Below are 27,556 nucleotides of genomic sequence, written 5' to 3'. Positions count from 1 at the left end.
TGCAACTCTGCACTGTCCAAAAATGCAGGTTTTTTTTGTTGTTGTTGTTACAACAGTCATGATCTCGTATGTATAATATAATTAGGTCAAATACAAACTGTAGCCTCAAGAGTTGAATAAACATGTTTCTGAGAATAATTAAAGCCCCATCTGTCACAGAGCTGCTGTACTGGCTTACATTATGTTGTAGGTGTCAGCTTACTGTATATTGTTCTTGAAGGCTTTCTAATCGTGTGTTTTATACGAGTGACGTAACTGGGAATTATGTTGCAGCACTACAGACTTTATGTTATGTCAGAGATGAGCACACGACTGAGACTCAGTTTGAGAGGATGTTTCTCATTGTCAGTATATTTGCTTTGGCTTCCTGTTAATGAAGCAAGGACAGACAGGAACGACTGACTCAGTGAGTAACAGCTGCATGTGGTGCTTTTCGTAAACACTGGGGAACACGCATTAAGAGAGAGCACCTGTGCCCTTTATCATCAAACTTAACTGCCTTCCAGGTCCAACCGCTCTATTGTTGATGACATACGACGGGGAGAAGGAAAGACTTACGGAGCGGAGCTGCTCAAAGACCTGCTGAAGCTCCTGCCTGACGCAGAGGAGGTCTGTTTTATGAATGTCTGCGTGGCTTTCATTAAAACCGATGATAAAAGACGGTGAATGAAGACAGAAGACAATAGAGCCTGCTGAGCTTCCTCTGTCTCCGCTTTCTCAACAGATCAAGAAACTTCAGGTGTTTAAAGGAGACCCGGACAAGCTGACGCTGGTCGATTCCTTTATGTACCTCTTGATCCAGGTGCCTCGGTGAGTTGATTTCAATGGTGTGTACACGGAGTACTTTCAGGGAAATATGATGCCTCATGTTTGACATTCAGTGAAGAAGAAAGGGTTTACTCTGTCCAGAGCCGAGGACAAATTTGCATTTTTTATGGTGACTTTCCAGTGACCTTTTATTATACAATGTTTGTTTCTCTGGGACGGTGCACTTCAGTTGAGTATTTTTTTCTTTTCTGTTTTATTCAAATTTTCTTTCGTGCAACAACATTGCTAAATGAGGTCATTCAGTGGTTGATATAAAAAAAATACTACTCTCAGAGAGGATTAAATCTTATTCTTTGAGTGAGTCACGAGTATCCAGAAGTGCATCCATCAGCTCCCACTGCCAGGATAAAGATTTGTAAAATATTTGTGTGATATATATATATATATCACATATCATATCATAATATCATATCATATCACATATATATAACTGTCTCTCCTGTTTCCACATTCTTAATGCTGATAAGTTTTAGTTTAAGCAGTCCTTTAAAAGAAGTCTGTCTTATCAAAGCTCACAGAATGAGATCACGGGTTTGACAGATTTTCTGCTTCGTCTCTCACAGGTTCGAGGTGCGCATCGAGGCCATGGTCCTCCGAGAAGAGTTCTTCCCTTCCTGTGCTGTAATGAGCCACGAGATCGATGTCGTCCGCGTCGCTACTAAAGGTAATAACACCCAGCTCTGCTACCTTCAGGTGAACATGCACATACACAGACACACACACACCCGCACACACAGCCACATGTTGTTCAGACAGCTGACCCAGATATTTGAGCTCTCAGTGATGCTTAGCAAAAAGTAGGAATGTGTCACCTGAGATACAGTGATGTGGGGACAGAATAGAAAGACAAGGCTGTGTCATCTTTGTACTTAAACTGCTTTTTACTGAACTTCTCACTAAATTCACTGCAGTAAGTTTTGAAAAATTGCCACCAATTTTTGTTTAAGCTGCTGCTCCTGTAAGATGCTTGTTCTGCATGTATTTGCAAATCAAAGTGCTGGACCTATAGAGGCTTTGATGGTGTTGGTGGTGATGAAAATAACCAAAGAGGGGGAGATATGAACTGACTGTGAATTTCTGTCCAGTAGTTTCTGTCTGGACCAAAGGATCAACCATCTGATTGACCAAGCTTAGACTGCTAACACAGCTGAAAGGGTTAAAATATTCAGGGGCTTTATGATCTGACTAAGGGTCGGTGAAAAATTATTATAAATAGAACTTCTTTTGCAACCATCACTTGAGCCTGTGTCATTTTAGCTGAGTCACACTTTCACTGCTTTATTGGATTTTCTTAAACCCTACAGCTCTGTGACCTTTTCACTGCATTGCAGAACTGTCAGTTAGGCACTGCATGGGACAAATCGGGCAGAACTTTTGATGATACCGTTTAATGAAAACTTGGTATTTAACATTTACACTCACTGTGTGTAGCGAAAGCACACATGGTCAGAATGCAAAAACACATTTGAGGTAACTTCCCATGATTTTGCATTAAGCTGTTATTACTGCTGAAAGTTGTCCTGTGGTAAGTGGTGCATAATGTGCTGATGGTAAGGCTGGATTGTCCAACTGAGTTTATATTGATTATGTCCTATAGAGCTTATGAGCTGCGAGGAGCTGCATGCCATTCTGCATCTGGTGTTGCAGGCCGGAAACATCATGAATGCTGTAAGTCCAGCAGTTACATTCACTTAATACATTAACGTTACTCTCTTGCCTGATTTAGTTTATCTATTTATTTAAAAAGTTCACTTTTAAATACTTTTTTACTCTGTGGTGCCCAAGGCCTTTCATTCCTATTGGACATAAATCAAACTCATCACATCTCCTCAACCAGCATGGCTCTATAGTTTTTGGGCAACTCGATCAGGAGTAAATACTACATTTGTTGGAGATCTGGACACCAACAGAGGTCCGAGGCACAGCAGAATAAGCTACTGCACATCAGGCTACGTGGGCTGCATGGGCTACAAAAAAATCAAATCATTATTGGATTTGGTCCTTTCAAGGGGTTTGTCGTCAATAAGAAAATCATGCACCAGCCTTATCCTTGAACGTGCTGTTTGTTACGTGTTTCTCTGTGCTTCTCAGGGGGGCTACGCGGGCAACGCTGTGGGGTTCAAGCTGTCGTCTCTGCTCTCATTGGCTGACACCAAGGCCAACAAGCCTGGGATGAACCTGCTGCACTTTGTCGCCATGGTTTGTGAAAGCCTCAGTTGTACAACACGTTGTGGCACATTACTACCACGAAGACCTGTTTTGTCTTATCTAATTGAATACAACGCAGCCTCAGAAATTACAGGGTTAAATCAACGTGTCTCTGACTCTGTGTCAGCGTAAAATTGAACACTGAAAGCTACACACGGGTAGCTTGTTGTTTGTCAGGTTGCCTTCTCAAACCAAACCTCTGCCTTGTATAACTCATTGCGAGTTTCTTTTGTGTTTTTGAACGTGTTAATGTGCATATGTGGCTGTTTTTCACTTGTGAAGAAGTTAATGTACTAAATGTTTAGTGTATCAGTTAGATACACGTGAATGTACTGAACTGTGGAACCACTTTGAGACATTGCTCAGGTATCTTGACAGATAACTCAACATATTTGATTGTAGAAAATCTGTGATCTATTCTGATTTCTACAGTCAAATCACACAAAATTGAGTTAAACATGCACAATAAGAGGCAGCCATTAATCAACCACAAAGCATTTTGTATAAATCTTTTACAGCAGTGGTGCTCGAGTAAAGAGCTTTCAAATACTGAGGCTACAGGAGGGCATGTGGACAGCAGATGGTGACAGGAAACGGAAAAGAGCCAAGAGAGGCTGGCCAAGCTCTTACATAACCAAACTAAGAGTCGTCCTTCACACTGCAATGATGCTGCTTTATCACGTATGCTCAGTAACGAATATTTGGATGTAAACTGTATGATGGGTCTCTCCTCACAGGAGGCTAAGAAGAAAGACGAGAAGCTGTTAAAGTTTCCAGAGAAGCTTCAGGATGTCCAGAGTGCAGCCAGGTAAACTGTTGCTGACATCTTAAGACAAAAATTAGAAACATAGTTGTACCAGTTTTCCTTCTAAGAGGATGATGGTGTTCAGCAATCTGTGAAGCCAATCAGAGTAAAAAATTGTTCAGTTTCACCGAAACTTTCCAGAGCTTTACCACTGAAAACAGGTGTTTTTTAACGGACATTAACCATGGCTGGAGGCGGTAAGTTTTCAGCTTGTTTGTCCATCTTTTTCTTCAAACTTGTTATAAAAAATACGTCCACTTGGACTCAACAAAGAACCGAGACCTCAAAAAACAAACACTTTTTTAGCCATAACTCAAGAATTCATAGGCTAATTATGACGAGATTTCACAAAAAATTCTAACAGGAAGTGCTGACGTTTTCTATCTGAAAGGTCAAATGGTCAACCTCATAATGTTTGCTGTCCGTTATTCAACACCATAACTCAGGAACAGAAGGGGAGATAGTCACCATAAACCTTTGCAGCATCATTCATATTTGAAGCGCTGTAAACCACCACAAACCCGTTGGTTTCGATGATACTGAGCTTGGGGTGATTGCCATGGCCACATGTGACGAAGCTCTCTATCAGTCGCTACACACAAACGTTATATGAGTTTCTGTGTTGTGTAAACGACCAACAACTTTTTGATTATTTCTGAAGTGGCAACCGCAACCAACCGCCGTTACTCCAGCTGACATCTAATTTAAGTGCAGTACTGTGCGAGACCTTTTCAGAGCGCAGTGTGATGCTGGTGGCTGTCAGCTTCACAAGGTCATCTCTGTGTGGAGTCAATGCAGCTCCTGCACCAGAGAGCCACGAGTACCCCTCCCTGCCTCCCTCCCCCCAGGATATGTGAAATGCTGTCATACACTGTCCTGCTGAGCAGTGCTATGTGGACAACATGCAGTCAGTAACGTGATTATTATGTACATATGCAGTCGCCAAAATTATCTCCAAGCGCATTTTCTTTCTGCTGCAATGTTTTCATGTAGAATCTCAGTGGAGAACATCGAGATGGAGTTTTCCTCCTTATATGTTCGGATTAAATCCCTGGAGGAGAAGGTTCAAGGAGACCAGGAGCTGCTGCAGCAGCTGGAGCCCTTTCTGCAGGTGAAGCAGCAGCAGTTATGTAATACCTTATATACACAGACAGAAAGTTGGCTGTAGGACACTGTACATTTCTAGCACTGCTGACTCAAGTGCTATAGATAATGACACCCATACAATGTGTGTGTGTGATGTCTCAGAGTTCAGCACTGACACTCCAGGACCTGAAGAGACGCAGGCTGGATCTGCGTAAAGAGGGAAACGCTCTCATCGATTTCTTTTGTGAAGACAAGGACACCTTTAAGCTGGACGAGTGCTTCCGCATCTTTCAAGACTTCTGCATCAAGTTCAAGAAAGCTGTCAAGGTCAGTTTTAGTGAAAGGATAACTGCTCATTGTAACCGTAGTTCTTCGACATTAAATTTCAGCTTTAACTTTATTGTCCAGTGGTAAAATGTTCTCGCAGCCTGGTAAAAGACATAACACAGGATGTCATCCTGATCCAGTTGATATGATGGACTCTCATAGTGTTGTTGTCCAATGAGGGATTTTTACATGTGGGCTCCCATTAATGGATTAAATACTGACTAAAGTACAGCCTGTCTGATTGTAGCTTGTGTTTCTTCACCACTCAGACTTACATGAAGTGATGCTGTTGCCAGATCCCACCATGTCATCACAAGTTTATTCACTGTGAGATTAGTAGAGACCCAGAGTCCTTCATCCCTCTGTTCTAGTGCAAAGAGAGGAATTCTTTTGTTTCTCTAGTGTGATTTGATATTTCCATCATCTGTTCGTATCCTTGTCTTCCTCCTGCCTCTAAGCATTTCTCCAACTTCCTCTTCCTCTCAGGATAACGTGGACCGTGAGCTGAAGGAGGCGGCCAGACAGCGTCGTTTGAGAGAGTTGGAGGAAAAGCGTTTTGCTTGGTCGGGGGGTGCGGATCAGAGCGGCGTCTTCGGTCGGAGCAGCAGTGAGAACGACGTGGAGATGCTCACCAAGGAAGGCCTGCTGGACTTCTTTCAGCAGAGGTCTCAGAGTCCACACAGCCCGCTGGGACGCTCTGCAAGTGCCCGACGCCACCGTCACACCATGACCTCCATAGCCGACAGAGAACTCCAAGGATACCTGGAGCTATTTGGAGGCACTGACAATCCCACTGACTTCTCCAAGTTTAATAGCCTACCTCGGTCAGGCCGCGCCCTGCAGCGGAAGATGACCCCCTGGATCTTAGCCCAAGACGACAACCGTGAGCTGGGCTGCGACAGACAGGTGACATCTCCACGAGCAGAAACTGAGCCCATCAGCCCACTGGTCAGGTTTTCCTCCTCTGGGTTGAATGATAACGATCCATACAACAACAACAACGATATTTACTCATCTGTGTCAGAGGGCAGCGCCCTGCCTCCTTCCTTTTGTGTCTTTCAAAAGCCAGCCCATCTTCCCAACCCAGCAATTACTGGCCACATGAATGTTAGTGTGGAGAAGCACACTTTAGTCCGAGGTCCTCAAGCTTTTGACCTTCCGAGTCCGAACAATAACAGCAATCACATGCACTTTGTTAACCAGGGGGATGTCGTGGTGACTGATTTGGAAAGGGAGAGACAGTCACCTCCCACAAGTCTGGACAACCAGCTACATGGTAAAGTTTTAGAAAGAGGAGCAGATCCCAAGGCATCCTGGGGAGGGAAAATAGATCCTCCCACACCGGCTGGGGCTTCTCCTGAGAGACGGAGAGAGGAAGAGGACAACAGTACAGTTTCATCAACTACCTGTGATACACCCCTCCCATTAGACACCTCTGTATCCAATAAGAAACCAGTGTTTTATATTTTAGACTGTACAGAAACAGACTGTTCGGTCACCTTGGATTGCTCTGAGGTTGAAAGCTCATCTCTAACCAAAGAGGGGCTTTTTGGAACGACTAAGTGCAAAGATCAGGAGAGCCAGCAAGATCCAAGCTCTCTGTCCTCTAATTTAGAGTCCATGTCTCCCAACGACCAGTCCGTTTCAACCAATGAGCTTTCAGCGCCAAAATCTGTGGATGTGGCGTCCATGACTCCGTCCGCTACCACAGAGGAGTGGGACACAGAGAGCTGTGACACCGCTGAGGGAAAGCAGTGTGCCGAAAAAGATGCGCAGAGAAGCAGCAGAAAACCGGCGCACACAAAGAGCAAAGTTAACAAAGCGACTAAATCGAGCGGAGGTCGCAGTGTGCGAACACTTACCAGCAGTGAGAGCCAGGGCATGCGCAAAGTTGTGCCCATTAGCAAGCTTACAAGGACAGGCAGCAGCAAGAGAGCAGAGGTGCATGGCAGTGCGGAGTCACACCGGCCTCTTCGAGACCAGAGCACCCCGGCGAGAGGAAGGAGCGAGAAGACCATGAGACCCCTTCGACACTCCAGTCTGCCTCCCGATGAGTCAAAAGCTCAGAGGGGAAGCAGCCTGATGGGTGGCATTTCCAGATGGGCACGCGATTCAACCCCAAGAAAGGCTTCCATCCACAAGCCGAGCGCCAAACCCCTGAGGAACATCCCCAAGCCTGCACCTGAGGAGAAGATGTGCCGCTCCACCATGAGAGCTCTGGCACAGGCCCAAGCTCAGGCTCAGGCTCAGGCCGCCGCTTCCTCTGAGAACAGCAGCTCTCACACACCCAGTGCAAAAAACACCTCCGATGTCCCCAGTTTTGCCCGCAACACCGTAGCTTCATCTTCCAGGACCAAGAAGGAGCTGGGCCCCCCGTCTGTCCCCTCCACGCCGTCACGCAGCCCCTCGCTTCGAGGTCGACAAACCCAGATGAAACAGAACAGGTTGCCAGCCGCAGTTCAAACTAACGACGAACGGCCGCAAGGGACAAACTTGCGACGGGTGCAAAGCGTGAAAGCAGCCAGTCGCAGCGCCTACCGCAGCAAGACTCCTCCACCACCTCCAACACGTGAAGATATTCGTAAAAGTAATAGCTTTTCTGAAAAGTCTGCTCAGTCTAGAGACTCGATGACGCCCAGCAGAAGCACTAAACCAAGCTGGAAATGAAACAGACTTCTCCTTGATTTTGCTGTAAATTGATATTCGTCCCCTTCCCCATCTACTGCTCGCCTCTCATATCATGCAAAAGACAGGAATCTGAGAAAAAAAAAAAACAAACTTCAAGCTATCTCACTTTGCAAGGTTCCTCCAGTAGCTGACTATCAGGTTTATGAATTGCAAAGAGCAAAATGCAATGAACTGCTTCACATGTTCCTGTTGTGTTCGTCCAAAAAACCTGAGCTTTTTGCGATTTCCTTGTTGCCTGGGTTGGGGTGGGCATTAACTAAACTGACAAATGGCAAATCGGTGTTTTTACTCAGGAGCCTCTTTGCCTACTTAGCTGTCTGCGTACTGTACGTGCTAGTGTCTGTGATGTTGACGTTGAACACTATATGATGCTGCTAATTAGCGCTGACAATTCGAGACAAGTTTCAGTGTCTTTTTCGTTTCAGGGTCACAAGATTTTGTTGTACCTTAACTTGCTGCTGTTACGGTGTCTTTTAGTTTTGTCGCATCCTGCTGTAGAGTCTCACTCAGTTTACTTTATGGTTTCTTTGTTTTGATACCTCAGAAAAATCGCAGTGGCCTTGTACCAGCAGAACAAGTAGAATATGTTCCTTTGGCTCTGCATGACGAAGATGTAGACAGAATCAGATAAATTGATTTAAACTGCAATGTCACTTTTTACGAATTCCTCGTATATGAATATTACTACAATATATAAAGTCACAGATTATAAGCCAGTGTATATCAACTGTGGTACTGGTTGTACCTTGTGTATGTACATGTCAGTAGTTTGTAAATGTGTTAGGACTCCTCCATAATATCATGGAGTAGACGTGCACGTAGGAAATTGTGTCCTGTTTACCGCTTGGACAGAAAAGCATTGAACGCATCTGAAACATCACTGAATTGATCATCAGTCGTGTGATTATTTTTGGACAGTCTGGTCTAATTTTTCTACTGTGAATGTAATCATCTCATGTTCTCTCCAGGCCTGCACTTTTCTTGACAAAGTTAAATTGCCCTAACTGCTCATATTTCAGCACGGCTTCAGGTTGACCTCTGTGATGTCACGTTTGAGTCAAAGAGCTAAGCATCTGGTTAGGCTGTTTAACAACGCTTATTGCTGTTTTGAAGGTATTTCGGGAAACCTGAAAGACTTCTGATCTAATGTAGGGGGGAAATATTCAGTCTGCTACACAATAAAAAGAAGTTTTAGTAGAGATGCACCGATCGACTGGCCAAGGACTGGAATCATCCGGTCTTCAGAGCTGCACACTAACATGTCTTTAGTGTGGATGTTCTTCACTATGAGAAAAGAAAACACAAAGCTCGCAATTTGTAATACATGTAAGCCCAAAGGAAACCGAGGGGGGCTACAATGAAAATGTTCCAAACAACAAACTTAATCAGAAACTTAAAACACCATCACCCGCCTGATCGTGCCGAGTTTGAAGAAGCTAGCAAAGGAAAAGTGGCTAAAGCTAAGCAGCTAAGCTAGCCAGCCTCTTCAGTCTTTCCCTGGTATGAACAGCAAAAAGACCAAAGCAAGAGTTAAATTATGGAATTCATGGCCCTGGATGATCAGCGGTTCTCCATAGTTGAGAACAGAGGCTTCAGAAATCTGGTAAATTACCTCAGTCCTGGTGAATTTATAAGCATACTGTAAAAATGATGTAAGTAACTGACATTAGTTTTCCTGCTTTTGTTTAGTAAAGTAAAATATGTCACATAAAGTTGGGCATACAGCTTATTTTCAGTTAATTGTTACTTGTAGCTCCTTTTATTATGAAAACAAAATTTTGTATTGAAGGAAAGTTGATTTTTGCTTGTTTAAGTTGTCAGTCATAGTTCTTAAAAAGAAAATCTGCACAATTCGATATTGGCAGGTCACACTAACAAAAAAATTGAAATCGGCCAAGCACCAGCCGGTGCACCTCTAATTTTTAGCCAATATCCCAAGATTTCTGTGTCGGTAGCTGGAAATTAGTTGTGACTTTGCTCCTTTTGCATGGCACAAGAACACACCATTTTGTGTGATATAAGAGTGATATAAAATAATACAACGTTACTGTACATCAATATGGAGAAAAGCAACTGACAAAGCTTATAAAATTTGTGTTTACAGTGATTGGGAGAAAATTTGTCAATTGTTTTGCTGTTAACATAGAAGAGAAGTGCTATAGAAGTGCAGGCCATTTACCAGCAATACAATAAAAACATTTACAGTTAAAATTAGATCATTTCTCAAGTCGCTCTAATGTCTCATAACCTGAAGATTGCAACCAGAAATGACGTATTTCCCGGCTCATTTTTTTGTGAAACTAAACTGAAAAGTGTTAATGTATTTTATATTTTCATGCAAAAATGACTACATCACTGGAAGCTGTCACTTCCACTTGTTCGGTGGGTGAGAAATCTTTTTTTTTTATTATGCAGCAAACTGAATTTTTTTTTTGTCTTTGAGGATTCTGGAAACACGTTCACAACACCTGGAAGTGTTGTTAAACAGCCTCCTATGGCTACATGAGAGGCCCAAACTGGAGCTGAATTCAGTCACGTTGAGCATTTCACACTTCTTGCCTTCCAGACTGCATTGTGCCATTGCCTTGATGGCAGCAACACTCACGACAGCGCATTGCCTTAAAGCTTAATGTAGCCGACCCATCACCGGTAGAAACTGCTCGATTGTAAAAGGAGTAGAAACTTCTCTTACATTCCTGCATCACACCGGACTGAAACAGTGACTCCGCTGGTTAGCGATTCACTTTGTACATCATGTAAAGTCATAGTATTTTCCTGACTATCAATGTTTACATAGCATTAAAAAATATGAAGGGTAACAGAGTGAAGTATGTGAGCGCTCAGATATTTGAAAATGGTCCAAACATTCTGCTGTGCTGAGATGTTGGGAGCCCTGACGGTGTGTTGACATGCTGTGGGTGTCTTCCTGTTCCTTGTAATGCAAATCAAGTTGATGAAGCGACAAACCTGAAAGGCCCCGTGTGACTTCCCACCGCGTGTGTGGCCTGATTGTCGCCTAAATTTAGACTAAAGTAATGGAGGGCTGAAACCACAGAGAGGTCCATAAAAAGGCCAGACAAAAACAAAATATGGCCTTCGTAAACTTAAAGCCCAAGCAGACGTGTCCAAAATGCTTGTTTTGTCCACTTTACAGTCCGAGAAGAATTGATGATTTTCCAGAGCACATTCAGAACCTTTTTTTTCAGTTTTTTTATATTGAAAATATTTGTTTTTCCCGCTGATTGATAAATCAAATAATCTAATTCTACTACTAATTCAGCTGTCAGTTATTTACTTTGGGATTTTGGATACTAACATTCATGAAACTTCACTTCCATGTGGCATAAAATTTTGATTTTTTAAAAAAAAAATAAATTAAATTTTTAATTTGAGCATGAAACGTTACCGTTAAAATAGTTTAAAAGCTCTGGAGAAAGTCAGTAAGTGGATCTTGAGTCCCATTCAGATCTTTTAAGGTGTATCCCTCGTCAGGAAAACACTCACACACTGTTGAAAATAATCTCCTCTTTTAGCAGATTTTAACTTAAAAACCTTAAGAGCAAAGAAAGGAAGAACAGCATGTCTTTAGCATCATTTACACTGAATTAGTCACTTTAGCTTGATATAAAATGTCTGTCCTGGTTTGTGTATCCCACAATGCCCCCTGCTGCCACCTCTTTAACAGTTAACAGCCCTTAACAATGGCAGCCCTTTGCATTAAATCTCACTGTCTTGCAGCAGTAGAGCTGCCGTGGAATTTGAATACTTTGAATACTCGCCCTTTTCACCACAACTTCCTTGTGGCTGGGTGGTTACCGTAGTAACAGCCCAAACATCAGCTACCATTGCTTACAATAACCTAAAAGGTCAATGCCGTCTGCAAACTTTTGTCACGTTACAAGCCCTAAACTGGTATTGTCTCACGTCACTAAAGTTGCTCACAATATTTACATCCTTTAGTCTTTGTGGATTTTTTTAAATTGTTACATGCAAAATGACAGATTTTCTACTTGTCACCAAATGATAATTTGTGTCTTGTTCTTACATGAATTTTCATACACTGTCCTTTTTTTTTTTTCTCAAACTTTTGTGATAAAAATCTTGACATGTCTGCTGAAGTTTTCACACCCGAGGTGAACAGGTGCTCCGCTGCTCTGTTTGGTCTTTTACAATGTGAAGTGTCACGCTGGAAAAACAAAGGACTGATTCAGTATGCTGAGCAAATCATCATCTCCGATCACTCGACCAGAGGACTGCGAATTGTGACGTTACCCTGCTGCAGTTTATATTTCTGACTACGACATCTAAGAAATAAATAAAAATCACATGTTGCTGTGTAAACTGAAAACTTTTTCTTGGTGTTTCTTGAATAGTGAACTTTGGCTGACTGAAAGTAGATGATGAAAAAGTAGTCATAAGTAGTCTGTAATGTTTAAAATCAAATTAAATAGCATAAATACATGATGGACTCAATTTATTAAAACTGCTTACTAAATGCGCAGTTATTTGTAGTGACTCAAACTCTTTACTGTGTGTAAATGTTCCACTTCAGCTCCTGAGCCACTAGAGGGCAGCAGAGCACCTAGTGTGTCCAACCTCAGCCAGTTCTCGGATTTGTTTCCATGTCTATAATGCAAAGCTTTAACCTCTGTATATAAACTATAGAATACATTATATATAGTGTGTCTTGGACAAGAGGATTACACAAACAGCTTTTCATAAAGTTTTCTTCATACTTGTGCTCCTCTGTAGTTTCTCAGCCGGACATATGCTGCTCGTCGGCCTTCTGCTGTTTCCTCGTTGTCCTCCTCAGATCTTCAGTGGTAATCACGTCAAAGAAAATCTCTTCATTTTTAAATCAGAAAGACCTGAGTTTTTTTTTTTTTCTCACCAGCTGCAAAACTAAAGTCCCCTGCGAGGATCAGACCACAGAGTAAATAGATCACTTAATTTAAAAAAAAAAAATGGATTTGAGCTGTAACACATCTGTAAGTCAACAACAATGAACATTCAGCCATTCAGCAATTTGCATCGGACAGGAAGCTGACCACAGCTGCAGCTGTCATTTCTACAATGCAGAAAGGGCCAGGTTTAGTGGGAGAAGGATTATTCACAAACCGCATACTGCAGAGTGATATGTCCAGTATGGCTTAGTTCTCTAAATATAGGCCTGTAGGCTACTGACCAGTATGGCTGACCGCTCAGTATTGTAAGACGTGAGATGTCAAAAGGGCTCGTGACTTGGCACGTTTACCTCTAGATCAAAGTTGCTGCAGCCATGTGCGAGGGATTATGCTCCTCTCAATCCCTCCTTATCCCGCTGCTCACCCTAACACCTGAAGAGCAGGATCTTGACTTTCACTCTCCTCCTGCTGCAGGATGTAGCAGGATGTCATCCACGGCCGCCGAGGGAAAAGGTCTCGTGTTTCCGAGTTTGGGACTGTTTTGATGCAGCTCGAGGATGATCTCCTGCTCATCAGCTGCGTCACGAAGCAGAGAAGCGAGACCAGACGGCAACCTGCACAGGAAGGGGGGGTCTCAGCAACACGCTTCCTAGAGACAGTGAGTCACAACTTCTGTTTCGTGAGACATTTTCAGTGCACATTTAATACAGCAGGGGATTCTAGGAGTCAGCAATCAAAATAAAGTCTTCGTCTGGTGAATCTGGGATCCTCCAACGCTGAATGTTTGCACATATGTGGCAGATTTTCTGTGCCACCAAGCAGACAAGCAGAAAAATGAGACCTTTTAATCATATATATTTTGTTTTTATCATGCAGTCTTGAGTTTATTCCTCAGAACCTACTCACCTCAAAGGACACTACGACTTCCTCTCACTGAATCACTCTGACCTTTAACAGAGGCAGCACAGGTACGGCCTCGACAGCACGTTACCACCATGCTGGGTTTTCCATCTCGTTCTACTACAGCTACAGGGGATTATCAGTGTGACGTTAACGGAGGACCACTGGGAAGATTAGCAGCCGATCTGAATACAACTGCTTGTCTGTGTCCAGCAAAATAAATAAATAAAATTTTAAAAAATCCATCCATCCATCCATTTTCTATACCGCTTATCCATCAGGGTCGCGGGGGAGCTGGAGCCTATCCCAGCTGACTACAGGCGAGAGGCGGGGTTCACCCTGGACTGGTCGCCAGTCGATCGCAGGGCCAACACACAAAGACAAACAACCACACACTCTCACACTCACACCTATAGGGACAATGTAGAGTAGCCAATTAACCTAATGTGCATGTTTTTGGTATTGTGGGAGGAAGCCGGAGTACCCGGAGAAAACCCACGCAGGCACAGGAAGAACATAATTAAAAAATCATCCAGTAAATAAAAGCACTTTGAAACGCTCCTGATGTCTTTTTTTTAGGGCAAAACAAACACTCATTATCTGTCAGTGTGTGGCAGATGTGTGTGATCCCATTTGTTCCTCTTGTCTTCAGAGTCTACATGATGCCAATGAAGTGACCTCAGAGGCCAGTCGGGACCAGAGAGGGAAAACCGGAAGGAGGCAGACATGGGGTGAGGCTCACTCCGCCTTAATGAGATATGAACTGCTTCCCTTTCCTGTCTTATTTGTTACATATGCACAGTTCAAGGCTGCAACTCTTTCCCTTTACGTAGCTGGATAACATTCAGAAGAGCCGGAACGAGTTGCATTTCAGATCAGATGCTCGGGAGAAAATAAATCAGCAGCTATTTTGACAGTCGAATAATCCTTTCATTGTCATTTTTTAAGACAAAATGTCAAAATATCTCAGGTCTCAGCTGGATAAATGTAAGGATTTTCTGCTTTTCTATGTCAAATCTTTTTGTTTTATATTCCTGGGATGATAAATGAAAGAATTTGAAGACACCTCATCGGGATGAGGGCATTTCTCACCATTTTATGAGACCGTATAGATAAAATGACTGATTGGTTATTCAAGAATATAATCAGCAAATTAGGCCTTCATGAGACAAAGTGATAGCTGCAGCCCTGACATGCAGATTCACAATCAGACTATTGTTGATTCGGTCCACACGTCATCGATGCTAAAATAAAAGATTAAGACACAATTTACTGCATGAAAGCCACAAACACAACTAGTCAGAGCCAAGCAGTCTGACGATTAGATGCTAAATCAACGTGATTTATTTCGCTCTGCTGTTTCTTGTTCTCAGACGCAGAAGTTACTCTTAAACCTTAAAAAGCCTTCGTATCAGCACGTCATCCACCGCGTCCCATTTCATTATGATATAATCTGTATCGCCGGCTTCTAATTATTGATGCATCAATGTGTATGTCGCTTTAATGTTGCAGCTGCTAAAGCTGGAGGTAATTTTAATTACTTTATATACTGCTGGGTATTTTAGCCCATAAAAAAATAGAACATTTTTAGATCATTCAGATCAAAAATAGAATTCATTAGCTGATCTGGTATTAGTCATTTAAAATCTACCGAGTATTTAGTCTGACTAATTTTGTGAAGCGGAATAAAAAGTGCAACGCAAGGTTCCAAAAAGTGGTGAATAAGGAGTAAAATTGCATAAAAACTGGTGGAGTGCAGGTCCCTCAAAATTGGATGTGAGCAAATGCACTTAGTTACAAGACTGTGACGCACAGCAGGTTTCCTCCATTTGTTCCTGCTGCTTCTGCAGTCTTACATCAGAAGAGAAACCCTGCATCAGCGTCATCACCGCTGGGTCTCCTGCTCAACCGACGAGCAGCAGCAGCAGCAGCAGCAGCAGCACTTTTTGTTGCAGTAGTTAACTGTTTCGCTTTAGAAAAGTTTCGTCATTTCCACATCAAACTCTGATTGCTGATCTGATTCGATCCTCAGCATATGTTCATTCAGGGCAGTGCGGATGAGACAAAAGAAGTTGGTCAATTATTCAGGGCCCTGTGCTAATCCCAGCATGCTCTGCTGGACTAATGACTGCAGCAGGTGCAAGCAGCTGTGACCAGTGCAGGATGAAATTATGGCTGTCTGGTTTTTGCTTGGTTTCGAAACACAGTGAGGATTCGTTGACCGTTCACGTGCTGCCTCTATGATGCTTCTGTTCGATTCTTCGTCTGAATTACTCAAAAATGACCTGATTGATTGATTTTCTGTACAGTCAGCTTCATTGTGCTTGTGTTTAATTCCCTAAAACTAAAGCTGCTGTGGATCTCTCGTGCATGGACGCGAAGTGTGAGGTTCTTAGCTGTAAGTGTACCTGAAAACAGAGGTGGGAACAGAAGTCTTTGCACGGGGGCCTGTGATTGTGCGTTGCATGTTAAGCAGGTGGCCTTTGACCGTGGTACACACACACACACACTGCATTAGTTTTCTAAAATAGTTGTGAGGCCTTCAGATACATCAAGATCAACCCCTCCCCCGCCGCCGGTGGGCACCAGACAATAACCCTCATGCCGCCTTTTTTCTATCACACCAGATCTGTAATGGAAAAGGAATGCAAATAACTCGTTTCTGTCTTTAGTTTCTTTTCTTTTCTTTTTTTTTTAAATCTGAAAAGAGTCTTTCACGGGCTGCTGCATAATATAGGGTTGTCATGGCAACAGCCTCCCTCATAAGAAGGGAGGGACTCGACTGGGAACCACAGTTCCTACAGGAGCTGGGATGTCCCACTGTGAGAAGAGCTGGTGAAGCTGACAAAACTTTCCCAGTTTTATCCCTTCAACACAAAATGTCTGATGCTTGTTTGCTCCGTGGACGAGGCCCGCAGCCAGCAGTAGGTTAGCTTAGTTTAGCTTAGCATAAAGAACCAGAAGCGCAGGTGGAAACAGCCAACCTGGCCCAAGAGCTAAGAGATAAAGTTCAACAGACGGAGCTCATGGAGGTAACTGTGGGTAAAAGGCTTCGTGTCACAAGCCTAACTGTCCAAATCAAAAGCACAAATGAAAAGCTAAAATCTATGAAAGAGAGAGAGTAAAATCAAATAAAGAAGTTAAAACAACGTATCATTGAGGAACTGATAAATGATTCACTTAAATAACAAAAAATAAAGACCGTGGGTCATCAGTTTTGATGCTCTGCATCGTTACCATTTGTTTAGTGGTTTTCTTTCTCTCTCTCTCTGGCTCTCTCTTCTATATTTATACATGAAACTGCTCCCAATAAGGTGGATTGTCTTGAGTAGCCAGGCTGTGATTTCTGGAAAGAGACATTGCTGCTGAGTTTTGCAGGTGAATTTCTGGCGTACAACCAAAGTGCCATCTAGTTCCATTATATTTGAGAGAGGGCAAGATATCTCCAAAACTTGGCACACCAAAACAATCTAGATGGATAAACAGCACTACAGCTAAGAGGGGAGGGAAAAAATAAGTATTTTTGATTTTGGGGTGAACTGCTCCTTTAAAATGTAGCCCCAGTTGAAAGATCTATTAGTATATATATTTTTTATAAAACAAAATAACATAAAATCAGTATTTAGCACACAGGACACAAAACAGCTTGTACAAGCAGTGTAGGGAAAACAGAAATAATGCATGGACACCGAGGCTATTTTTACACGTGAATGTAATATTGATGAAGTGTTTTGGTTTTTTTCTGTCTCTCCCGACCGGCTTTGCTTTAACTGCACGCGGCTGCAGTTGCCTTTGCCTTTTATTGTCGGCGGATCCCTTTAATTAAATGAGGTGGAAGTGAGCAGAAGCGGCTCTCAGTTCAGCTTCATGTCTAACGCAGCGCAGCGCGGCTCAGGACGCTGGACGAAGGGACAGAAAACAACCAAACAGGGACGAGACAAGTCCAGTCCGGATCAGCGCTCGTCTCGGTGGTGCTCCCACCGGCACATCAGGCAACAGTTAGGTGAGTGGATCTGGAACTTCTCGCGTAGCTGAGACTGAATGAATCCCCTCGATTATGCGTGTGACTTTTAGATTGAGGCATTAAGTCAGAGGAAGGAGTATTAAATGTCTGGATTTGGATTAGATATGCGTCTAATCATATAAAGTGTCCAGACATGACCGTGTGGTCCTTTTACAGCCAACAGCAGGTCCATACCCCAGACAAATCTGCAGCAGGCTTGTGTTTGTGTCAGCTCTTAAATCTGTAAAAACTTGAATGGACCTTTGCACCTACTGATGCACTTGCTGGGTTAAGTGTCAAACCGGAGTCTCGTGTTTCACACGCCTTTGGGGCTTTGTGTTTTATGTGCATAGACTCAGTTTTTATGAATATTCAATTTAACTGTCAGAATACAAAAGGTTTCAGCTCCCTCGGGTTGTTTGTGAAAATAAGATGGGAGGACTGGGAGCTTTTAGAGCTGCTGCAGCGTGTTGTTTAAGTCAGTGTTTTATTATTTGTAGGTGAAGGTATAAGTGTGTGAAAACAAATTTGATGCCTTAGTGGAATAAGGTTGAATAAAGTTATTTCAGCTGAAATAATCATGATAAACGTTATGTGTCCCACGTGTGCTTTTCCTGCTATAGCAAGTCAATATATTAGTATGAAAAAGGTCTTTGACTCTGATTTACTGGGATCAATGCAGAAACAAGAGTGCCCTAATGTTAGCAAGCCCTGCAACATTGAGATGCATTGCTAAATAAAAACAACATGTAAAATATGCTTAAAAAGATTGACAGGGAAGCAACCAACAGCAATGGTTCATACAGTCAGATCTAAAATGTGAAAAAGTCCGCCTTGCTTTTCAGCTTAATTGTATGCACTGAGTCGTCCTCAAGAGAAACATGCAGTTCATGTTTTTAATAATGCCAGTTCAGTACATTTCCACACATTTTTTGTTTTTAGTTTCTGCAATACGGACACCACTTGATGAAAATCAGCTTGCATGTCAGCAAGGAGAGAAAGTTAGCACTCCCCTTGACAAGAATTTAACACACATACGGTTAAGGCATTGGGGCGGCACGGTGGTGCAGTGGTTAGCACTGTCGCCTCATAGCAAGAGGGTTCCAGGTTCGAATCCCGGTCTGGGCCCTTCTATGTGGAGTTTGCATGTTCTCCCTGTGCCTGCGTGGGTTTTCTCCAGGTTCTCCGGCTTCCTCCCACAATACCGAAAACATGCACATTAGGTTAATTGGCTACTCTACGTTGCCCCTAGGTGTGAGTGTGAGAGTGTGTGGGTGTCTGTCTTTGTGTGTTGGCCCTGCGATTGACTGGTGACCAGTCCAGGGTGAACCCCACCTCTCACCCGAGGTCAGCTGGGATAGGCTCCAGCTCCCCCGCGACTCTGACGGACATTTTTGACTTGGATTTGAGAACCACTGCTTCAAAAAACCATTGAAAAAAATGGTTAAAAATTTTGGGGAAATACACCTATTAGATTTCTCGATTATTCAGTTTATTGATTCAGCACATTTCGAAATGTTTCTTTATCCTAACTTAAACACATTTATCAAGCGAAAACATCTAAAGAACAAATATTAAGCAAAGTTTAGAGTTTGGTGAACTGAAATAGGCTTGTTTTCAATTCCTAGCCTGGATAATTATCCCGTTTTAGTAATTATTAATTACGAGGAACAATTCTTAGTACCTGTTTGCAGTATCGTGTTGCCTTTTTGTATCATTGTTTGAGCAGCACATCAAAAGCCACGCTCATGTCATTAGATGGCTCCATGCTTTCCCGTAGGTAAACTAAACTAAGTGGATTAAAGTCTCACTGCATCTGCCTGCTTGCTGTCGACCCCTGTGTGTGTGTGTGTGTGTGTGTGTGTGTGTGTGTGTGTGTGTGTGTGTGTGTGTGTGTGTGTGCACGTGTGTGCATCTCCTCCTTTGATGTCTGATCTGTCGTTTTTCTGTGGCAGCTGTTTTTTTCTTCAGTCGCTGTGACATTAGAGGTGCTTGAATGCAGTAAGTGATTCTGGGAACAGGAAGTGGATGGTGATGCAATGGCGGCTGCATAACTCTCCCACCACTGCAGTGCACCGTGATGCAGTATTCTCATGCTGATCGAGAAATAAACCAGGAGGGCAGCGTGCATCTACGTTTTATTAGAAACACCTTTTAGTTAACACTACAGTCCAACAGAACGTGACCATCAGCGGAGGTCTCAGCGATGCGGTCAAATCAAGACGTCTCTGACAAGTTGCCAACAAATACTCAAAGATACAGTTGAACCTGGATATTCTCTGATACACACAGAAATGTTTTTGCGACATTTATCCATCAAGTACAGACTCAGAACTCAGATTTATGCTATTTGATTGTTTGGTTTTTTTTTTTATTTAAATTTAAATCTAACTTTACTTCCAGATGACTGTTGTATTAAACTGCTTTTAGACTCTACAGGTTTATCACTAATGAATCAGTGTAGAGTTAGTGGACTGGATTGTAATGTTATTGTATCTCCTGGAAATCGACCCATGCTGTTTATGTTTGTACAGTAAGGCGGCCATGAACTGATAATCCAGAGAAAGACTTTTTCCATCACTAATGTCAACTGGTGGTGGTGGGTATTGATGTTTTTCTCTAGCTTGTGCAGTGCCTGAAGGCCCTGCAGGCTGAACTGCTGCCCTGTGACCCTTTGACCTCTGAGGATCAATGGGGCTCGGTGCTGCGACTCCCCTACAGTAACGTCCGCCTGGTTAAAGCTAATTGATTGGCACTGGACTTCATCCAGCTCAGTGACTCTTAACCGAGTAGCAGCTCTTAGTGTCTGAGTGTGAAGGATTTGAAGAAGCCGCAGTGTGTTTGTGTGTTAAGGGTCGTAACAAGAGGCCCTGCAGCGCGGGACATTGTATTGATGTATTGCTATTTAATGAGTGGATGCTACACAAACTGTAGCAAAGCGTGATATTAATCTGGTCGGCCAAGTCACTAGCATCATATATGAAATGTTAGGGTTTGGTTTTCTGTTTGAGTTTTTGTCTCTATTGCTATTTTCAGCTGTTCATACGCAGTATGAAGTAATGTACAGGCATTACTGCCACAACTCATGATTATTTTTGTTGTGTTTCTTACTAACACATTTTTATTCAGGCATCTAATATATTATGTAACATTTCTGCATTACAGTGTGTATAAATGATTAGGCATTTGTTTTGTCAAGTATTTGTGGAGTTGTATACTTAAAATATCCCAGATGTTTCCAACAACGTTCAAACAGAGAAATCAAAAGTCCTTGAATTTTCATTCAGTCACTTGTTGCAATGCATTTCTGCATGAGTCACGTCAGATTTTCATTCAGTAGCAATGATGCTTTTATCAACATCGAACAAAGGCTACAGTCCGCCACGATCCCACGCTACTTTACTTCACTTTACTTCATCATCAAGTTACTGTGACAACAATGACACGTTAAATAACAACACAGAACACAAGAGTTCCTCTCAGTTGAATATTCATCTCTTTACTTGACCTGTTTAGGGGAAGCCAAGGTTTTAAAAACTTGTAAAATCTTGCAATCAGCTTTTCCAAACTTGATCTCAATCCAGTATTGGTTCTAGAACAAAAGGGTAAAAACTAATCAGGTACTCACATTTATATCAAAACCATTCTGGCTTATGGGTCTTCCAATTTCGAAACTATTTCTTATAGCAGCTAAAAAGCTAGGATTACTGTGGAGCCCTAGATTGCAAGAAAAACGGAAAAGGACAACTGAAAGTGAATAAAGCACATCTGTTTCACCGCATCCAAATCAAAGTTCCAACTCGTCCGCATGCCAGCAGGGATCAGGAGGAGCTTGGCTTTTTGTTTTTCTAAATGCACAGTATGTAGTTTCTGGCCAAAGGCGTCTCTCAATAAAAACAAAACAGATGACATAAGTACATTATCAGTGATATAAAATCGAGAAAAGCAGCAAATCCTCACATTTCAGAAGCTAGAAGCAGCAAATGTTTGGCATTTCTGCACACCCACTCAGGTGTTCCGGTTATTCTGGCTGGTTCGGCACGGCAAAGGTGGGAATTACAAAAGGTCATCAAACGCCACATAGAGATGCATCAGCAGGAGAGTCAGGAAGCTGTCAATCAAGCACAGTGTGGGCATGCACAAAGACTGCCCAGACTTTGCAGGGGCTTTAAATTATTTAGTGATTAATATTTCCTGTTGTTCAACTAACTGATTCGCTGACTATTTAATCATGAGTGCACACGCTGTAAAGTCCAGCTGTATGTCTCAAACTGAGGATGGGATTGTGGAAGTTTTGGGATGCTGGTTTTTAAGTTGAAACAACCTTCAGAAAACCTTTTCCTGAAGCTATGAATACTCACTGTACTCACTATCATGGATGTGTCTGTAAAACAAGCATACAAGGCATAATGTAATGTGCATGTTATGCTTCAGCCAGCAGGGGATATCAGCGTCGCACTCAAGGAGCAGGACCCACACGTACAATCACCGTGAGCATAAAAATGGCCTGATTATGCTTCTTAAATGGACCCAGTCGCCAGTTAGCAGTGCAAGCCTGAACTTTCCTATTCTGTGTAAATATGAGGGAAATGTGTAGGCCAATGTATCCGTGGACCATAAATCTGTCCCTTCTTCAGCTAATCGCTCTTATTTGAGAGTGAGAACTGGTTGTTCACAGCAACCAGTAATTGCGTGCAGGCTGTGTTTGTGTGTAGTTGCTCCATTCTCTTCGTCATTCAGCCTGACTGTTTACATTTTGGATTATTCTGTGCTCTATCACTTTTCTTCACTGAGGGGAAACCAGAGAAGCAATGGTCATAATAGCTCTAACAATCTGGCTTTATTTTTCTCTGTCCTTTGTCTTTATTTTCTTTGTATTTTGGAGTGTTTCTGTGGGAAACTTTGCCCACTGATGCAGCAGAGCTTTTGTGAGCTCAGGCACTGATGTTGTGGACCAAGAGGCCTGGCCCACAATCTCCGTTCCAGTTCATCCCAAAGGTGTTGGATGGGGTTGAGGTCAGGACTGTGTGTGGGCCAGTCAAGTTCTTCCACACCAAACTCATCCAACCATGTCTTTATGGAGCTTTGCTTTGTGCACTGGGACACAGTCATGCTGGAATAGAAAAGGGCCTTCAACAAACTGTTGCCACAAAGTTGGAAGCATAGCATTGTCCAACATGTCTTGGTATGCTGAAGCATTAAGATTTCCCTTCACTGGAAGTCAGGGGCCGAGCCAAAACCCTGGAAAACAGCCCCATCCTACACCTGAATTCAATAATAAAGAGGTGTGTCCCAATGCGTTTGTCTGTATAGTATCTGTTAAGTCGAACATAAATGAAGGCGTCGCATCCTCCTGTGTCCATTCAGAGTCATTCTCTGTGCTATGAGTAATCCAGTTAAGTGGATGCATCTGGATAATTACTACAAACATCGTTTGTGGCCTTCCAATAAGATTAAAGCTTTTAAGAAATGGGGAACTGTCTAGGGGCATACATGTCTGTGTTAGGTGGTGTTTTTGTGTGTTCCTGTCCAAAGGAAAATGAGGGGATAGGCGTGTACAGCCTGAGAAGACAGCTTTGAGTGATCACCAATGTTTCTCTGCCAAGATGGAAGTATGAAAAGCGTGGTAACAATGAGGGGAAGGCTGTCCTTGGCAGAAAGTCAGTGACGAGATACTGGCATCAGACACCATGTCAGATTTGTAGTCCTGTTTTTGTTTTTGTTTTTGTTGTTTTGCGAGTCTCACCTTGAAGTCAGTTTTGTGGCTGCTCTGGAGTTTTTGATCATTTCACACTGACTTCATCTGGAAACCGTTTGCTCAGTTGATCAAATCTCAATTTTCTGTGCACTTTAAGGACAGAAAGGAGAGAAAAAATTCTTTACTTCAGATAAAATCCTCATGTGGTCTGATTGAAAGCACTAGAACAGCTATTAAATGGACCTTATAGTGAGATTGTTTGTGATATTTCCAAGGTCAAGAATGAATTTTAACCCGTCACCATTTGCCAGTTTTAGATTGTTTTACTCGGAAAAGTTGCTGCTTTTTAGACTCCATTTAACAGCAGAAGTTTGACTCTCCTTTGCTTAATTAAAACAAAACACCAGCAAGCTATCAAGTGCCCAGTTGCTAACATGCTGATGTGAAGTATGTGTAAGATTCACCATCTTAGTTTTGTACATTAGCATGCTAACATTTTCTTATTCACGCCGAACACAAAGCAGGCCTCCTGAGGCTTGTGGGGATATCAGTTTTGCAGGTATTTGGTCACAAACCAAAGCACTAAATGAATTAAAATGTTGTCACGATGATCAGAATCAGATTTCCTTTATTTATCCCTGAAGGGAAATTCTTGATACAGGTAGATGAAAAGTCAGATGATCACCAGAGTTCTTAGAAGTCAGTTTCATTTCATTTCAAGTTACATAAATAAAAAAACAGAAGTGATAAACGTCAAGTTGTTATAATGATCTGTACAAAAGTTCATGGAAATCCATCCCGCAGCTGCTGAAACGTGTCAGTCTGGACTGAAGCAGTGGGTTAAGTAAAGTCTCAAAAAAATAATAATAATAAAAAAAAATGTTTCAGTCAGGTGTTAAGGGTGTCAAGAGTAGTACTCCAAACAATATCCAGCCCAGCTTGTGTGTTGTTTGTTGTTGCTTGTTGTTGTATTTGTTGTGAATCTTTCAGAATCAATCAGTTCTCTTGCTCTTGTCTGTTCTGGTGCTGTTGCATCATCTCTACCTTGTTTACCAGCTTTGCCTCAGTGCACTCGGAGTCCCCAGAGGCAAACGGGGCACACAGTAACATGCTTGTTTAGCTGGTGAATAACTGCACTTTCACTCTTTGAACCGTCGTATTTGGGATATGACTGTACTGTGATCATTGCGCAGGGGATTTCTCTGTTTGACCTGGCTTTCAGTGATCATTTGCGGACCATCTTGTTTCAGTTACTGTGACTTTGGCTAGCTGTTCATTTTGAACTCTTATGTCACGGATTGTCAGGAATATTAACTTCATTTTACACTCTGCAGACGGAGGTTTGAGCTTGTGTGTCCTCAAAATGTCCTCAAAAGTAGAGCATGTGCACCTTTTACAGGTAATGGAGATACAATTACGTGCATGAAATCAGATCATTAAATCCAATTTAATTTTGTCTGTCTGTAAAGTTACAAAAGACAGCCAAAGCATGTCACACACACACACACACACAGACATGGAGAAACACGTCTGTCATCTCTTATCTGTTTCTCTAGTCGTGCCTCTGGGACTCTTGCCCTCACCAGGGTTAAAGAGCAGCACAGGCCTTAAGCCCAGCCTCCCTCAGCTTCACTGAACCCTCTGATTGGGCCGTGCTTTCCCTCTACACCACCGGCAGGCCCTCCCTCCCCCCACCTCCCTCTGCCTCCGCCCGCCCTGTCAGTCTGTTTGGATTATTGTAACAGCTCAGGTCTCTCACATGCGCTCCCCTCTCTGCCCACTGCACAAACTCCACCATATCACAGGGGAGTCGGATTAGCTGACAGAGAGCAGCGTTTGTTTTCACCCTTGAGAAGAGAGAGGAGGAGGAGGAGGAGGAGGAGGAGGACAGCAGCCATGGAGTTGAAGTAAGTGGCATGTTTGGGATTTAAAGATGGAGAGTAGAACTAAGTGGAGAAATGACACGAGGAAAGATTTATGATGAAACAAAGGGGGAAGGTGTTGTTTTGGCAGAGCCTGTAGGCAGGGTGCTGTGTATGTTTTTGCCTGTCAGCCTTTTGACTTCTGTAACAGGAAGATTAGAATTAAAAAATGCCTCGGTAATTCCAAGTTATTAGTGTGAGCTAACACTAGAAATACAGGTTCTGGGTTGAGTTCACACATGAGCTCTCAAGGCGTTCACATGGAGAAATACATATTTACTCTCAGCAGGGGTGCTTTAAGTAGCTTTTCTGTATGAAAATATTTGCCAGACTCTCATTTCCTTTTCCTGTTTATCATGCTCAGTGGCTCATCCGTCCTGAAACCAAACAGGTGCAGCGTACACGTCCAAGTGTCATGTCAAGTTTATTTACATATCCCAAAGCTTGTTTTCAGGAGTTTTACACTCTTTAAGCCTCTATCTTTAAACAGCAGATTTGGTTAAAAAGCGCTTATTTGATCTATTATGTGTGTTATCTGTCAGTGTGGGGATGCTGCAGGATGAAATCGACAACACTACAGAAGCAGGCTGTGCATCAGCTGTTGATGTGATGAAATAAGACATCTGGCTGCATCATTAAACTGTCCAGGCAATAAAAGTACTGAGTACTGTAATACTAGTGATACTCAATTGCGGTTGAGTTAGTTGCTGCATTACACCTACACTATATAGACTAAAGTATCCAGACACACCTCTTTATGGGGATGTTTTTCAGAGGCTCTGCCCCTTGCGTCCACTGAAGGCAAATCTTAATGCTTCAGCATACCAAGACATTTTGGACAATGCTATGCTTCCAACTTTGTGGCAACGGTTTGTTGAAGGCCCTTTTCTATTGCAGCATGACTGAGTCTCAGTGCACAAAGCAAAGCTCCATAAAGACATGGTTGGATGAGTTTGGTGTGGGAGAACTTGACTGGACCACACAGAGTCCTGACCTCAACCCCATCCAACACCTTTGGGATGAACTGGAACGGAGATTGTGAGCCAAGTCTCTTGGTCCAACATCAGTGTCTGACCTCACACTGCATGAATGGATAAAAATTCCCACAGAAACTCTCCAAAATCTTGTGGAAAGCCTTGGCGGAAAAGTGGAAGCTGGTGTGGCTGCAAAGCTGGCTGTGTATTTATAAGGAGATGTCATTAAAGTCCCTGTTTGTGTAATGGTCATGTGCCCCGATACTTTTGTCCATATAGTGTATTCTCAGCACAAAAGCTTTTTTAACTGCAGCTTGGTTTACTTTAATGGCTACCGCAAAAGGGAAAAAAAAGGAAAAAAGGAAAACAGAACTCTGACAACAGGCTCAGTACATGACTTCATTCAGCTTATTTAAGTCTCTGCCAAGCCATTAGCTATGAATGCGACAGGCAATGCACAAAGTGTGTGATTTGTTTTCTGGTGGAGAGTTAGATGAGAAGTTTGATACATGTTTGCTGATCCTCATTAAAACAGACCTTGTATGACAATATGATACAACAGACTGCAAAACACATTTTCCCATGGAACAAATTTGTCATAATTTGAACAAGCTGAACAAAAAGGGTTGTATACACATTGTTGGGTTTTCTCTGCTAGCATGGCCATGTTAAAGAGGAAGACTACCACCATTTTCTACTGGTTGTATCTTGTCTGAATTATTTAGCCACAGCGTTTTAGCTTCTTTCTAATTCTGGTTGACAGATGTGCAGCATTGACAGTTTCCAGTGGTCCTACACAGGCACATTTGCAGGCCTTAGTTTGCGGTCGGTAGATAGCATACATGTACTAACGCACACACACACACAGGGCATTGTCTTATCTTGTGAAACCAGAATGCTCATGTGGACAGATATATAACCCAGTGACGCACCAGTATGGGGTTTCTTTATTCACTCAGAGTACAGCCCTTTTCTCTGAGACGTGTGAATTTGAGCCGGCAAACCTTCAAGACAGAGAAATGAAAAGGTTCATATTTTATTAATCCCCAAAATATCTCAAAGCTGCCTTAAGAAAAAAAACACCAACTCCAAAACAGTGCTCAAGAAATGGCTACAAACTCATATATAACCTTTGAGGTTCAAAGCACCTCTGACCACTTTCATCTGTATGCTGCTGGTCAAAAAGACAGGATGTGGAGTTGACTGAGCGAGG

At 42.6% G+C, this 27,556-nt stretch overlaps 2 protein-coding genes and 1 non-coding gene across 6 annotated transcripts in view; all 3 read left to right on the top strand.

Moving 5' to 3' along the window:
- The window catches only part of fhdc1 (FH2 domain containing 1), a 28,973-nt gene extending 19,530 nt beyond the window's left edge, over positions 1-9,443 (top strand). The window contains exons 4-12 of the mRNA XM_046418056.1: positions 507-609; positions 725-810; positions 1,392-1,492; positions 2,426-2,496; positions 2,920-3,027; positions 3,774-3,844; positions 4,835-4,952; positions 5,090-5,254; positions 5,741-9,443. Of these exons, the coding sequence (XP_046274012.1) occupies positions 507-609; positions 725-810; positions 1,392-1,492; positions 2,426-2,496; positions 2,920-3,027; positions 3,774-3,844; positions 4,835-4,952; positions 5,090-5,254; positions 5,741-7,921 (3,004 nt within the window). The 3' untranslated portion in view covers positions 7,922-9,443. The remainder of the gene's footprint in view (positions 1-506; positions 610-724; positions 811-1,391; positions 1,493-2,425; positions 2,497-2,919; positions 3,028-3,773; positions 3,845-4,834; positions 4,953-5,089; positions 5,255-5,740) is intronic.
- Positions 9,444-17,550: 8,107 nt separating this feature from the next.
- Positions 17,551-27,556, top strand: part of trim2a (tripartite motif containing 2a) — a 30,037-nt gene continuing 20,031 nt past the window's right edge. For 2 of the 4 annotated variants that reach the window (XM_046418033.1, XM_046417996.1), the window contains exon 1: positions 17,551-17,749. The gene's annotated coding sequence lies outside the window, so the exon portion shown is untranslated. Of the gene's footprint in view, positions 17,750-23,295; positions 23,442-25,183; positions 25,355-27,556 lie in introns of those variants that run through there. The other 2 variants (XM_046418024.1, XM_046418005.1) reach the window with 2 other exon arrangements.
- On the top strand, positions 18,729-18,834 carry LOC124053944. Its single transcript, XR_006842273.1, has one exon. It is a non-coding gene; the product is annotated as a U6atac minor spliceosomal RNA (small nuclear RNA).

The sequence above is a fragment of the Scatophagus argus genome, chromosome 2, assembly GCF_020382885.2.
Source record: "Scatophagus argus isolate fScaArg1 chromosome 2, fScaArg1.pri, whole genome shotgun sequence".
Taxonomy (NCBI): domain Eukaryota; kingdom Metazoa; phylum Chordata; class Actinopteri; family Scatophagidae; genus Scatophagus; species Scatophagus argus.
The sequence above is the reverse complement of the archived record's forward strand: the minus strand, read 5'-3'. Positions and strand labels throughout refer to the sequence as shown.